We start from the raw sequence: 15614 nt of genomic DNA on the forward strand, positions 1-15614 counted from the left end.
TGAGTGAAGGACAACCTTTTCTCCACTGTTTCCCAGCAGGGAGTTTGAGATAGACTAGGCAGTCACTGACTCTTTGTGAGCAAATAAAGGGTCAGTCTTCGAACTGAGAGCCTTGATGGATAGGTTTGGCCTTACCAAGCAGAGGTAAAGACTGCAAAGTCTGATGCAAAGAATAATTACAGAAGATCTGTGCTAGTTGGACTTTTACCAAATATAAGCAAATTTTTAATTATTTTTCTTTTTCATCTGGAGTCAGCACCCAGTGACTTTATAGATACTAAGATAAAAGGAAATATATTTTAGAAAAATTTCAAATCTCAGGAGGAATGGGGTTTGAATATAACAAAAAGGAATATGGGCATGTATAAAACAAAGGACATTTAAAAATTTTTTCAAAGTCTACATTAAAATTGCAAGCTTTGCTAGCAAGTTCTTTATTTTTCCTTTGAATTCATGAATTCAGAATAAAGACAAATGAATACCACTTCAAATGTACTTAATTAGTTGAATTCATGACTTCAGGATATTACTGACTCAGAGTTTACTAGGTTTTAAGAATTGATAGAAGACTTATTAATAATAGATACTTGTATGCATTATTTAACATTCACTAAACAACCGTAGTTCTGTCTCCATAGACAAATAAAGCTGTGGTTTGAGGCAATTAACTAGACATTTCGAGAACTTTTTACTTGAATTGTCTAGATAATTGCCCTGGTGTCTTATTTGCTTTTCATGAGCAGGTAAAGAGATAGAATGTCAAGTTTTCTTTCTCTTTTAAAGAGCATTTTATAGAGGAAAAAAAAAATCTTCATTTTCAAAACTGGCACTCAGGCTAATAATAAGGACCTCAGCATTCTTTCCCAGGCATCACACAATCACTGTTACAGTCAGAAGTCTTAAACGTGCTATGCTGCTAGTCTCACACTTACTTTATGTTTGTATTTTTTAAAGTGAATTTTCAAATACAATACCACTTTTAATAAATATTGACTACCGTGGAAGTTCCCAGGAAAACATTCTTTTAAAAAGAAGAAAAATAAAGCTTACCAAACTTTGCAGTGGTTTATATTATTGAGATTAACATTAGAAGAAAAAAAATTGAAACACAGCTGTGTGGAGTTTGTAGCAGATCTAGGGTCCCCAGCTGGTACTAAGAGTAATTTTTCCTTTTTGTATCAGGTTGTTTGGTCCGTGTAATCTTTTGTTCCGTGTTCCCCTATGTAGACAAAATCATCAACCAAGGTATAGTTCTAAGCAATGTAAATTTTAATATTAAAAAGTCTGAAAGCTGAAATTAAGGGCAACTCTATTTTTTATTTCACAGCCTTGTAAATTAGCTAAAGTAAAAAATTGTTTAGTGAAGATTGTGTTTTATATCACATAGGACACAAATAAAGTTACACGGATACCCCTGGTTTTGCTGCTAACTATGTTATTCGGTTCAGTTCAGTTGCTCAATCATGTTCAACTCTTTGCAACCCCGTGGACTGCAGCATGCCAGTCTGTCCTGTCCATCATCAATTCCTGGAGCTTGCTCAAACTCATGTCCACTGAGTTGGTGATGCCATCCAATCATCTCATCTGTTGCCCTCTTCTCCTGCCTTCAATCTTTCCCAGCATCAGAGTCTTTTCCAGTGAGTCAGTTCTTCTCATCAGGTGGCCAAAGTGTTGGAATTTCAGCTTCAGCATCAGTCCTTCCAATGAATATTCAGGACTGATTTCCTTTAGGATGGACTGGTTGGATCTCCTTGCAGGCCAAGGGACTCTCAGGAGTCTTCTCCAACACCACAGTTCACAAGCATCATTCTTCCATGCTCAGCTTTCTTTATAGTCCAACTCTCACATCCATACACGACCACTGGAAAAACCATAGCCTTGACTAGACGGACCTTTGTTGGCAAAGTAATGTCTCTGCTTTTTAATATGTTGTCTAGGTTGGTCATAGCTTTTCTTCCAAGGAACAAGTGTATTTTAATTTCATGGCTTCAACCACCATCTGCAGTGATTTTGGAGCCCAAAAAGATAAAGTCTGTTACTGTATCCCTTGTTTCGCTATTTCCCATGAAGTGATGGGACTGGATGCCACGATCTTCATTTTTTGAATGTTGGATTTTAAGCCAACTTTTTCATTCTCCTCTTTCACTTTCATTAAGAGGTTCTTCAGTTCTTCTTCACTTTCTGCCATGAGGGTATGGCAGTATATGCAATAACCTCTGCATATGTGAGGTTATTGATATTTCTCCTGGCAATCTTGATTCTAGTTTGCTTTTCATCCAGCCCAGCATTTAATTAGATCAACTCTGCATTCAAGTTAAATGAGCAGGGTGACAATATATATTCTTGACCTACTATTTTCCCAATTTGGATTCAGTCCGTTGCTCTAAGTTCAGTTCTGTTGCTTCTTGACCTGCATACAGGTTTCTCAAGGGGCAGGTAGGTGGTCTGGTATTCCCGTCTCTTCAAGAATTTTTCACAGTTTGTTGTGATCCACACAGTCAAAGGCTTTGGTGTAGTCAATGAAGCAGAATTTTTTTTTTTTCCTCTGGAATCCTCTTGCTTTTTCTATGATCCAGTGGATGTTGGCAATTTGATCTCTGGTTCCTTTGCCTTTTCTAAATCTAGCTTAAACATCTGGAAGTTCTCAGTTCATTTACTGTTGAAGCCTGGCTTGGAGAATTTTGAGCATTATTTTGCTGATGTGTGAGATGAGTGCAATTATGTAGTAGTTTGAACATTCTTTGGCATTGCCTTTCTTTGAGATTGGAATGGAAACTGACATTTTCCAGTCCTGTGGCCACTGCTGAGTTTTCCAAATTGGCTGACATATTGAGTGCAGCTCTTTCACAGCATCATCTTTTAGAATTTGAAATAGCTCAACTGGAATTCTATCACCTCCACTAGGTTTGTTCTTAGTGATGTTTCCTAAGGCCACGTGAGTTCACATCCCAGGATGTCTGGCTCTAGGTGAGAGATTGCACCATCATCATTATCTGGGTCATGAAGACCTTTTTTATGTATTTCTTCTGTGTATTCTTTCCACCTCTTCTTAATATCTTCTGCTTCTGTTAGGTCTGTACCATTTCTGTCCTTTATTGTGGCCATCTTTGCATAAAATGTTCTCCTGTTATCTCTAATTTTCTTGAAGAGATCTCTAGTCTTTCCCATTCTATTGTTTTCTTCTATTTCTTTGCATTGATCACATAGGAAAGGTTTCTTATCTCTCCTTTTTATTTTTTGAAATTCTTCTTTCAGATGGGCATATCTTTCCTTTCTTCCTTTGCCTTCAGCTTTGCTTCTTTGCTTAGCTATTTTTAAAGCCTCTCAGACAACCATTTTGCCTTTTTTGGATTTCTTTTTCTTGGTGATAGTCTTGATCAGTGCCACTTATAGAATGCCATGGACCTCCATCCATAGTTCTTCAGGCACTATTTCTGTCAAATCTAATCTCTTCAATCTATTTGTCATTTATACTGTATAATCCTGAGGTATTTGATTTAGGTCATACCTGAATAGTCTAGTGGTTTACCCTACTTTCTTCAATTTAAGTCTGAATTTTGCAATAAGAAGTTCATGATCTGAGCCACAGTCAGCTCCCAGTTTTGTTTTTGCTGACTGTGTAGAGCTTCTCCATCTTTGGCTGCCAAGAATATAATCAATCTGATTTCAGAATTGACCATCTGGTGAAGTCCATATGTAGAGTCATCTCTTGTGCTGTTGGAAGATGGTGTTTACTATGACCAGTCCATTCTCTTTGCAAAACTCTATTAGCCTTTGCCCTGCTTCATTTTGAACTCCAGTGCCAAACTTGCCTGTTACTGCGGGTATCTCTTGACTTCCTACTTTTGAATTCCAGTCCCCTATGATAAATAGGACATGAAGGTCTTATAGGTCATCATAGAATCATTCAGCTTCAGCTTCTTTGGCATTAGTAGTTGGGGAGAAGACTTGGATTACTGTAATATTGAGTAGTTTGCCTTGGAAATTGACAGAGATCTTTGTATCATTTTTGAGATTTTACCCAAGTACTGCATTTCGGACTCTTATTTACTCTGAGGGCTACTCCATTTCTTCCCAGGGATTCCTGCCCGCAGTAGTAGATATAATTGTCTTCTAAATTAAATTCACCCATTCTTGTCCATTTAAGTTTGCTGATTCCTTAAATGTTGATGTTCACCCTTGCCATCTCCTGTTTGACCACTTCCAATTTACCTTGATTCATGGACCTAACATTCCACGTTCCTATGCAATATTGCTCTTTACAGCCTTGGACTTTACTTGCATCTCCAGTCACATCTACAATTAGGTGTTATTTTTGTTTTGGCTTCGTCTCTTCATTCTTTCTGGAGTCATTTCTCCACTCTTCTTCAGTAGCATATTGCGCACCTACTGACCTGGGGAGTTCATCTTTCTGTGTCCTATCTTTTTGCCTTTTCATACTGTTCATGGGATTCTCAAGGCACGAATACTGACGTGGTTTGCCATGCCCTTCTCCAGTGGATCACATTTTGTTAGAACACTCCACCATGACCCACCCATCTTGGGGACCCTACAGGGCATGGCTCATAGTTTCATTGGGTTAGACAAGGCTGTGATCCAGGTGATCAGTTTGGTTAGTTTTCTGTGATAGTTTTTTTTTTTTTTTCTTTTTTATCCTGTCTGACCTCTGATGGATAAGGTTAAGAGGCTTGTGGAATCTTCCTGATGGGACAGGCAGACTGTAGGGGAATCTGGATCTTGTTCTGATGGGCGAGGCCGTGGTCAGTACATCTTTTATCCAGTTTCCTCTTGTGGATGGGACTGTGTTCCCTCTCTGTTGTTTGGCCTGAGGCAAACTATGGTTGGGGTAATGGCGTGATGGCAGCCTCCTTCCAAACGACTTGTACCTGCACTGTTACACTCAGTGCTCCTGGCCCCGCAGCAGGCCGCTGTCAATCACGCCTCTTCTGGGAACTCCTGGACACTCACAGGCAAGTTGGGGTCAGTCTCTGATGGGGTCACTGCTCCTTTCTCCTGGGTCCTGGTGCATACAAGGTTTTGTTTGTGCCCTCCAAGTATCTGTTGCCCTGTAGTCAAATCCCAAACCCAAAGTCAAATTCCCAGGGGGTTCTCAGTCCCTTTGCCAGACCCACAGGTTGGGAAATCTGTTGTGGGTCCTAGAACTTTTTTTAACAGTGAAAGAGTTTCTTTGGTGTAATAGTTATGCAGTTTGTGGGTCTGCTTGATGGTTCTATGACCTCCTCCAAGAGGGCTTATGCCACATGCCGCATGTCCCAGGTTTGCTGCAGCCAGAGCCCCCGCTCCTGCGGCAGGCCACTGCTGACCTGTACCTCACAGGAGACCCTCAGACACTCAAAGGCAGATCTGGCCCAGTCTCTGTGGGGCCTCTGGGACTGGTGGACACAAGGTTTTGTTTGAGCCCTCTAAGCATCTTTGACAGGTATGGGGTTTGACTCTAAATGCAATTTCGCCACACCTGCCATCTTGTTGGGGCTTCTCCTTTGCCCTTCAACATGGGGCATCTTTTTTTGCTGGGATCCAACATTCTCCTGTTGATGGTTGTTCATCAGCGAGCACATGTCCTTCAAATTGGGTTTTGACCAACATCCAGACTTAATCAGCGCTATGAAGTACCATGTCACAGCACATCTGGAGTCCCATTGGGGAAAGGTCTCAGGCAGCATGTCTGCTCCATTGGTAAGACTTCGTTATAGATGTGTTAGATATTATTAGATGTGTCTTTTTTATGGGCATTAGTATCTTCAGCTATGTAAGGATGATATTAAACAGGTAAAGATTTTTTTGAGGACTAAATAAATTATGTGAAGAATCTAGATTATTGTTATGCAGTCAGTTTTTAAAAAGGGAAAGAAATTTTTATGGTTCTCACTTCATTCATCTATAAAATAAAGGGACTTTACAAGTGACACTCCAAGTATAATTTGCTAACCAGTGATGACCCAGAGTGGAGAAGGAAATGGCAAACCATGCCAGTATTCTTGCCTGGAAAATCCCAGGGACATAGGAGTGTGGCAGGCTATAGTCCATGGAGTCCGAAGAATTGCACATGACTTAATAACTAGAAACAAATAACAATGACCAATGAGCTATCTCATTTAAATAAGTACAGATTGAGAATGTTTGTTACAAATTTTATATAATTTGCCAGAGTAATCTTATGTCTGTTGCAACTAATGATTACAAATGGAAACATCTCTTCTTTTTATTATTTTATATATTAGTGATTCATATTTATTATATTTTATAAAATCAGTGGCAGATAGAAAAACAATGCAAGGCATAGAGGTAGTTTGAGTACCAGTGGATTAGATAGCCTCTGAGATAATCTCTCTAGCTCTAAATTTCTAATATTCTGGATATATTATACAATTTTTTTCAAAGTACTATGAAATATATTCACAATGAATATAAATGTTTTTAAAGACATTTCATTTAGTGAAAATAGGTCCACTAAATTAAATTCAAACAGGTACTACTTAATATTTATTCACATTGTCACTTGGATTTAAAAAGATGTTATAGATGGCCTGAGGGAAAGAGCAATGTGTCTGCTTTGTTGGCAATCAAATTAAACTTTCAATTTGTTCTTTAATTTATTCGGATTCAAAAACTTGTTTTTAATGAAAAGCAGAGGGGATTACAAAGTGATGGTGACATGTGCTGTCGTGTTGTGTCACCCAATGCTTCTGTTAGACTGGAGTGTTACAAACCGCTGCTTATAATTTAAATGCGCTTCCCTGGTGGCTCAGATGGTGAGGCGTCTGCCTGCAATGTCGGAGACCTGGGTTTGATCCCTGGGTCAGAAAGATCCCCTCGAGAAGGAAATGGCAACCCACTCCAGTACTCTTGCCTGGAGAATTCCATGGATGGAGGAGCCTAGACGGCTACAGTCCATGGGATCGCAAAGAAAATGTTCTGCTCCAGCTAGTTAGTTTGGAAGGAAGTAAGGTTCCAGATGGAATTAAGGTTGCTAATCAGCTGCCTTTCAAACAGGGAGCTTTACGCAGAGTCTCTCATGGGCCCGGTGTAGTAACAGGGGGCCTTGTAAGTAGAAGGAGGAGTTAGAAGTGTGAGAACCACAGGGACAACCATGTGACCTTTTTGCCCAGCATCCATCGCTGGCTTTGAGGTTGGAGGATGAGATTTGGCAGCCAAGGAACGTAGGAGGCCTCTAGCTGTTGGAGAACGTTCCCCCAGAGCCCCCAGGAGAATGCAGCTCTGTTGTCGCTTAGAGTTTAGGCAGGAGGCCTACTTGAACTTCCAGCCTCTAGAACTGCTGCTGCTGCTAAGTCACTTCAGTTGTGTCCGACTCTGTGCGACCCCAGAGGTGGCAGCCCACCAGGCTCCCCCATCCCTGGGATTCTCCAGGCAAGAGCACTGGAGTGGGTTGCCATTTCCTTCTCCAATGCATGAAAGTGAAAACTGAAAGGGAACTCGCTCAGTTGTATCTGACTCTTTGCGACCCTATGGACTGCAGCCCACCAGGCTCCTCCGTCCATGGGATTTTCCTGGCAAGAGTGCTGGAGTGGGGTGCCATCGCCTTCTCCGAGCCTCTAGAACTGTAAGATAATAAATGATGTTCTTTTAAGGCACAGAGTTAGTGGTAGTGTGTTACAGTAGCCATAGAAAACGAATGCAGCCTGGTATTTTCCAGAGACACGGCTGCCGGCTCCACCATTCTGGCTTTGCGTGGGGCTACCAGCTCAGCAGGAGGAGACGTACCACTCTGAGTGCAAGGACAATGCTGTCTTTCCAAAATGTTTGTTACTTGGTAAGTCACAGAGCAAAGAGCTGCAGAAATGAACTAATCTCTCCCTTTCTGCCATCCTTCTACAGTTTACTTGTGAACTAAATATTATCCTTAAAATTACCCATCAGGTTTTTTATATGAAGTCATTATGAGAAATATGAACCTTAAATTGACACAATGTAATCCAGGATTTGTGTAGCTGTAAGCTTATACAATTTAGAGTGGGGTGTTAATTAAAAGAAAAAAATAGAAAGTTAAGTATGAAAGTGAATATGTATTTGGGGTGAGAACAAATGAAAAATGAAAATGCTAACAAGTACCACTGACATTTAAAAATTAGAAAAATAATATGCAATTTTTGAATTAAATGTTTGATGTCTTTATAATCTTTTAATGTATATTTTGACTGTGTGTTCTGGATTATTTTTTCATATGACTATGATTTTTGTCATTCCTTTTCTGTAAAGAGTACTGAAAGGTCAAGCAGTCTATCTTCTAGCATGGCTAATTAATTTTTTTTTCCTTTTATTGATAATTTGTAAAATTTCCTCTCAGTGTCATAACTTGTAGTTAGCAATGACATGCAAATTATGAGAGTGTTTCAAACATCCATCAAGTGTCTTTCATATATGAGCTTAAAGATTTAGAAGCTTTTTTTTGTAGTTCAGTTGCTGGCTCCATGTATTTCAAGCGGTACTTCTCCACTACCTCTGTTCTTCCGGTTACAGGCATGAGAAGTACCTCTAGCTTGGCAGTTCTGTGTCCTGACAGTCATGTGGGGCGAGTCAACGCAGTAGGTGGTAGGATATTTCTGGAAGCCATTCCTGCATTAGGACAGCAGGACAGTTATCAATGATTTGACTATACAAGGTCATGGTTGTGGATGGACCACATAAGTGTAGCTGTTAAACCCAAACTAAATTTATTACCAGCTCAACTTTCCTTAACAGCACTTGCAGTGCCTCCTCACACTCCATCACCACCCAACCTGAGAGGGAGCCTACTGGAGCTTAAGGAAGAATGGAAAGAAACAATGATCTTAATTGATTGCATTCAATGTATATTTCTTTGCAAATTTTGCTAAAACATATGCTTTGGTAAACAAACTACTAGGACTCCCCAGGGCCTTGGAAAGAGCCCTTCCATGGGAGGGATCCTGAAGCTTAATTGGCTTCCCAGTAAACATATCTCTGATAGGACATAGCCCCATACACTGGCTGGATTCTGTAATTCTTTTATTTTTGACATTTTCCAATCCATGATTCTGAAATTCCAAATATAGAAGTAACTGAGAAGCACAGGCCATATCCCGTTAAAATATTTATCCCCATAGGCTTCTTTGTTGACCTTGAGAGACCCAGCTTTACACTAGGATTAAGCTTTTAGACCTGTTTATACTTGAAGAAGCTTCCTTATGTGCCTTCTGTGGAGTCAACTAAAATAGATATCCTTAAAGCATGTATCTCCCTTTGTTTGTTGGGTTTTGTTTTTCATTAATTTTATTGTAGCTAGGTTTGATTTAAAATTGGTCATTTTGCAGATTCCTACTTATTTGTCATTTAGCTAAAGATAATAAGCATTCGAAATTCTGAAACTATGAAGGAAAATGGGGGAAAAAATGATGTACCAAGGTTTCTAGTTAGAGCAGAAAGAATGGATTAGCGCTTTCATTTAGCCATGGGAAGGAGATTCACAAAACTGGTGGCTTACGTAGCTGAGTGAACATCAAGAGTAGTTCTTACTTTTCACTGCTAAGGAAGATGAGCCCAGAAAGAGAAAATGTTCCATCATTTCTGAATAGGTATTTCCCCTCTGGATTGATAGAGCTTGCATCATTATTTTTAAATGTTCCTACTTTCATCTGTTGATAGTATGTGTAAGGAAGTAACTAATTTGCTGAAATTTTTAATCCTAGGAGATAGACTCTCCCAAGATTGATGGCGTCACTTAGAGTATTTAATGTTTTTTGTTTTCATTGGTGGAAGGGTGATGTGGAACATGGAAAAGTCATGGAAATATTTGTCAGTCTCAGGGTATGATGTTTCTGCAACCGTTAAATGGGAGCAAGATATGAAATAAATCACTTAGATGTTTTCTAGGCTATGTCGTACCTTTAACACAAAAGAGATGGGCTCTTTTAATGTGAAGTATGCACCTGTCCTCCTCTAGTTTGCTTCTGCTAAAGTTGGTGTGTTCTGAAATACAGTCTGTGAGATGCCAGTGTTAAATATATATTTGATGCCACGTTGAACTGAGAACTTGCTCTTGCCAAACTTCTGAAGAAACAGCTCAGGTTTAGAATTCTCTGGATCTCAACCTCAGATTACCCAAGACCTCCATAGCACATTCCCTCCTCCTCACGTATAAAATTCATACAATCATAGCTGACTACTTGTTCCTCCCTAAATAGGCCTTGCAAATTCTTTTCTCTGTGCTTTTTTACAGCATGCTTGGGGCTGGTGCATGGGGATGACCCAGAGAGATGTTATGGGGAGGGAGGTGGGAGGGGGGTTCATGTTTGGGAACACATGTAAGAATTAAAGATTTTAAAATTTAAAAAATAAAAAACTAAAAAAAAGTGAAAGTAAAAATAAAATAAAATAAAATGTCTTTATTTTTAATTGGAGGATAGTTGCTTTATAATATTGTGTTGGTTTCTGCCACTCTTCAGCATGAATCAGCCATAGGTATACGTGTGTCCCCTGCCACTTGAACCTCCCGCCACCTCCCACGCCGTCCCACCCCTCTGGGTTGTCATGGATTACCAGGTTTGAGCTCCCTGTGTCTACAGCAAATTCCTCTCTGTGTTTTTAAATTCCTGTTCTATTTGGTATACTAATACTTGGTAAAGAAAAAATCGTTTGCTCAAGGGAAAGGGTTTTTATCATACCTTTTGTTCTTTCCACAATGCTTTCCCAAATCCTGCCATTTCCAAATTACTGAAGAGCTATCTCCCTTTTGAAGTGATTCTTGATTTTCACTGTTAGAATCAACCAGTAAATGCACTTTGTTCCTCCCTTTTGTTTATTCTCTTCCCTATGCTTGAAGAAACACGCTTACTTCATTCTGCCATGTTTTATAAATAGTTACTGCTTCTCCTGACTGGCCTGTATGCTACACAATGAAAGAAATGGTTTCCTGGATTTTTTTTTTTTTTGCTTTATCCTTCCTTAGTGACTGGAATACATAAAAGGTCAAATTTTTTGCTTGTTTTGTTATTCAACAAGTATTAATCAAGGACCTACTATTTGCCAGGTACAACTCTAAGCATTTGAGACATAGCAGTGAACCACACAGACAGAAATGTACACCATAATAAAACATATTAATTGATTGGATTCTGCATTAATTAGATTATGCTCATATTTTATCCTTAAATCTGTGGTATGTTCCTTGATTTGTAAAATTGTAGTCTTGTTCTGTAAACTTTAGCAACTCCTCACATTAATGTGATTCTTGGTATATATCATTAGTAGGCCTAATCCTGTAAGATAAATTTTTTTCTATATTGACAAAAGTAAAGTTGTACGTGTATACTATCATGTGAATTGAATCGCCAGTCTATGTCTGACGCAGGATGCAGCATGCTTGGGGCTGGTGCATGGGGATGACCCAGAAAGATGTTATGGGGAGGGACGTGGGAGGGGGGTTCATGTTTGGGAATGCATGTAAGAATGAAAGATTTTAAATTTAAAAAATAAAAAAATAAAAAAATAAAACTTCAGTGCAAAAAAAAATAAAAAATAAAATATCACATCCACAGTAATGTGTGGAAGAGATGTGCAAAAAAAAAAAAAAATCTATTTAAATTAAGTCAGACAGTGGTTTAGTTGACTGATCTGTAAGGTTGCATATTATTTATTTACTCACAGATTTTAGTACTTTCTTAGACAGGTCTTGCTCAACCACCATTTTCTTACCTAATTTTTGTGCAATCTCTTTACTCTCCACCCTCTTATTCTCTGTTATTTTTCCAAATTACATGTATCCCTCTCTGTATTCTGTCATTGGGCTATAGATTCATTATCTGTCTCCTTCAGTGGAGCATAAGCTTTATGTGGTTAGGAGCTTTGTCTTAGGCATGGTCTACATCCCCAGTACTCATTGTATTATAATAATGTCAGGCAAAAAGGAAATGCTCAGTCAGTTTTCTTTCAATGATTGAAAAATAAGTCTGGGAAAGTTATGTAACCTTTGGTATAGACACTCTCCCTTGTAAAATTAATTTTGGTAACTTGCCCCTTCTGACAGACTATGTTAGTACCAGCCAAACATTTCAACTGAACAGGGCCTCTTTCAGTTATAGGTTCTATTCTTAATTTTTTAAGTCTCATGATTGGCTCTCATCCTTCTAATTGTAATCCTGCTCTATATTTTTTCTTTAATTTAATTAATTACAAAGTATAATAAATACCTTTACATTTATAATTTTATGAAATGACAGCTATCATGCAAATGACAAAGACTGTTTGAAAAAGGATGTAAGTTCTTATTTGAGATTCAAATGTAATTAGCATTTTAGCAATAAAAGCATTAGTCTGAAGACCTGAAATTTATGGAGGTGTTTTTTTTCTGTAGCAAGTTATAGCAGATGACAAGCTGCTTTTGGAGAAGACTCAGATGTGGTAATAATAGATGTATACAAATGTGAGATGTTTTACCCTGACATACCATACTTAATTTTATAATTCCTACTTACTTATGAATTCTTTATTTTATGAAGTCATTTATTACTTATCCTGCTTCCCTATGAAATGGATAATTTACCTAAACTGTAAAATGAGCATATGTCTACAATTTGCCTTTTCCTTATCATCATCAGTATTTCCTGACTTTTTCCCCAACCTTATTAGTTTCTTTCAGTAGATTATTGCCTAAGTTATCCAGAACCTAGGTTTGTAGAGAATGGGATTTAATTGTTCATGGAAAAGTAATTAATATACAGAGCTTATAGAATGGATTTGTTACTAATGCTGTTTCTGTGTAGAATTTTATTTTCTCCTGCATGAGAATTATAAGAAGGAGAAAGGTAGGAAATAAACATTGAGTGTATTAGGAATTATGCTGTGTGTACGGTTATAGTCATTGTTACTGTTATATGAATAGGTACTTAGAATGCTTCTACTTCTAAATAATAACCACTAAACATTTTCCTCCCATAGAGTTTCACTCAATAAACAGAAGGAATATATTTCTTAAGTTGAAACTGTTCATACTAGGATAAAATAAAGCATTTTTTGTGATGTATGTAATAGTTAAAGAGGATTTATTTTGCCTTTATACCTTCTTCCATTCCAGTTGTTTTCAAAATATCTTATCCTGAGTTCCTAGTTATCCCTAGAATCCTTCCTAAAACTTTCATAATCTTCTTACCATTGATAAGGAAGACAAAAACACAAATAGACCACACAGTTAACCTCATTGATGCTGCCATTGCAACACCACTTATGTAAATTTTAGTTTATTTTTCTTTCCATATTTGTTGCGGCATAATTGAAAATAACATCATGGAGATTTAAGGTGTAAATATTGATTTGTATGCTTACATATTGCTAGATCATTAGCACTGTGGTACATGGTTAACATCACCATCATGTCACCTAATTACTGTTTTTGTGTGTGTGTGTGTGTGGTAAGAACATTTAAGAATTACTTTCAGTTATATAATAGAGTGTTATTAACTGTAATCACCATCCTATACATTTGATGCCCAAAATTTATTCAGCTTAGAGCTGAAAGTTTTTATACTCAGACCAACATCTCTCATATCCTCCTCCCCACCTCTCAGCCCCTGGGAGGGGCTTTTACCATAAGTCTGACTTATTTGGATTTCACATATAAATGATTTCACGCAGTATTTGTCTCTCTCTGATTGATTTTTTAGTGTAATACCCTCAAGGTCCATACATGTTGTCGCAAGTGGCAGTTTCCCTATTTCTCATGGTTTGTGTATATGGGCTTCCCTGATAGCTCAGTTGGTAAATAATCCACCTGCAATGCAGGAGACCCTGGTTCAATTCCTGGGTCGGGAAAATAGGCTGGTGAAGGGACAGGCTACCCACTCCAGTATTTTTGGGCTTCCCTTATGGCTGGTAAAAAAATTCATCTGCAATGCATGAGACCTGGGTTTGATCCCTGGGTTGGGAAGATCCCCTGGAGAAAGGAAATGCTACCCACTCCCATATTCTGGATTGGAGAATGCCATGGATTGTATAAACCATGGAGTCTCAAAGAGTCAGATACCACTGAGTGACTTTCACTTTCATATGTATATGCATATATATCTTATTATTTAATATATGCATATATATGCATATGTATACAATTTATGTATCTTTATATATATGTATGTGTATGTATATATGTATATTCAGGAAACATTTAGGTTGTTTCCATATCTTGGTTATTGTGGTTAATGCTTCATTAAACTCAGAAGGGCAGATATCTCTTCAAAATCCTGTTTGTTTCCCTTTGGCTATATATCTATAAGTGAGATTCCTAGATCACATGATAATTCTTGTTTTTAACTTTTTGAAGAGGCTCCATGGTGTTCTCCACAGTGACTACAAATTTGCACTCCTGCCAACAGTGCACAAGGGACCCTTTTTATCCACAGTTTCCACAATACTTGTTGTACTCGAATCTTTTTGAAAAGAAAGATCTGCTGTTAATCTTATGAGAGCTCCCTTGTACATAACAAGTTGCTTTTCTTTTACTCCTTTTAAGGTTCTCTCCTTGTCTTCAACTTTTGACATTTTAATTAAACTGTGTCTTGGCATGGGTCTCTTTGGAATCTTCTTTTTTTGGAACTCTCTGTGCCTCTTGGTTCTAGATACCTATTTCTTTCCCCTGGTTATAAACGTTTTCAGCCATTGTTTTTTTCAAATAAGCTTTCTGTCCCTTTATGTCTCTCATCTCCTTCTGGGATCATGGTAATGCGCACATTGATCCATTTTATGATGTACTCGTAAGTTCCTTAGCTTTCTTCACTCCTTTTCATTCTGTTTCTTTCTTTCTTTTCGTTTGCACCTCTGGATGAATTCTATTGCCTTGTCTTCAAATTTGCTGATCCTTCCTTACACTTGATCTACTCCACTATCAGTCCCCTGGTAGAATTTTTCAAATAATTTATTGTATTCTTCAGTTGTGTGATTTCTCTTTGTAACTGTCTTGTATTTTCTTGCTTTCTATCAATTTTCTCACTGTGTTGTTTTCCTGACCTCTGTAAGTGTCTTTATAACTTATTCTTAAACTCTTTATCAGGTCATTCATTATCTCTATTTCATTGAAACCTGTGTCTGGAGTTTTGTCTTGTTCTTTTGCTTGTCATATATGGCTCTGTTTCTTCATTTTCCTTAACTCTCCGTGTTTATTTCTGCATATTAGATAAAACAGGTGCCTCTCCTGTCTTGGCCTAGTGGTTTTGTATGGGAAACAGACTGTCAATCAGTCCAACCTGTGCTCCTCCTTGTTTCTCAAATCTTTTGGATCACCTAAGCTGACTTTTCGTTCTTAGTGGCTCTCAGTAGTTCAGAGTGTGCCAAGACCCACTGGTGTCTCAAAGGGGAGGTTTACTCTCAGCATCGAGATGCAGGCTGGTTGGAATCTGGACTTTCAGGTAGCACCTAGGACAGTATGTAGTCAGGCCACTTCTAGGGAGAAGATGGGAGATGAGCATTTTTGTCTATTCCCTCTGAGCTGAGTCTGGCTGTGTGTGTGTGTGTGTGTGTGTGTGTGTGTGTGTATGGAGAGGAGGACGCTTCTGAGCCCATTAAGAATTTGCTTATTTGCTGCAGTCCTACGGAACTCCTGAATGCAAGTCCTGTTGGCAGAGCCAGGTGAC

General features: G+C 38.4%; 1 protein-coding gene across 4 annotated transcripts in view; it reads left to right on the forward strand.

The window, feature by feature from the left end:
- PDGFD (platelet derived growth factor D) overlaps positions 1 to 15614 on the forward strand; it is a 285800-nt gene that overhangs the window by 43881 nt on the left and 226305 nt on the right. For 2 of the 4 annotated variants that reach the window (XM_042232831.2, XM_060399633.1), the window contains exon 2: positions 7676 to 7792. The exons of the other annotated variants lie outside the window; for them this stretch is intronic. In XM_042232831.2, coding sequence (XP_042088765.1) covers positions 7676 to 7792 — 117 coding nt within the window. The remainder of the gene's footprint in view (positions 1 to 7675; positions 7793 to 15614) is intronic. 4 annotated transcript variants of the gene reach the window in all.

Source organism: Ovis aries, chromosome 15, assembly GCF_016772045.2.
Source record: "Ovis aries strain OAR_USU_Benz2616 breed Rambouillet chromosome 15, ARS-UI_Ramb_v3.0, whole genome shotgun sequence".
Classification (NCBI taxonomy): domain Eukaryota; kingdom Metazoa; phylum Chordata; class Mammalia; order Artiodactyla; family Bovidae; genus Ovis; species Ovis aries.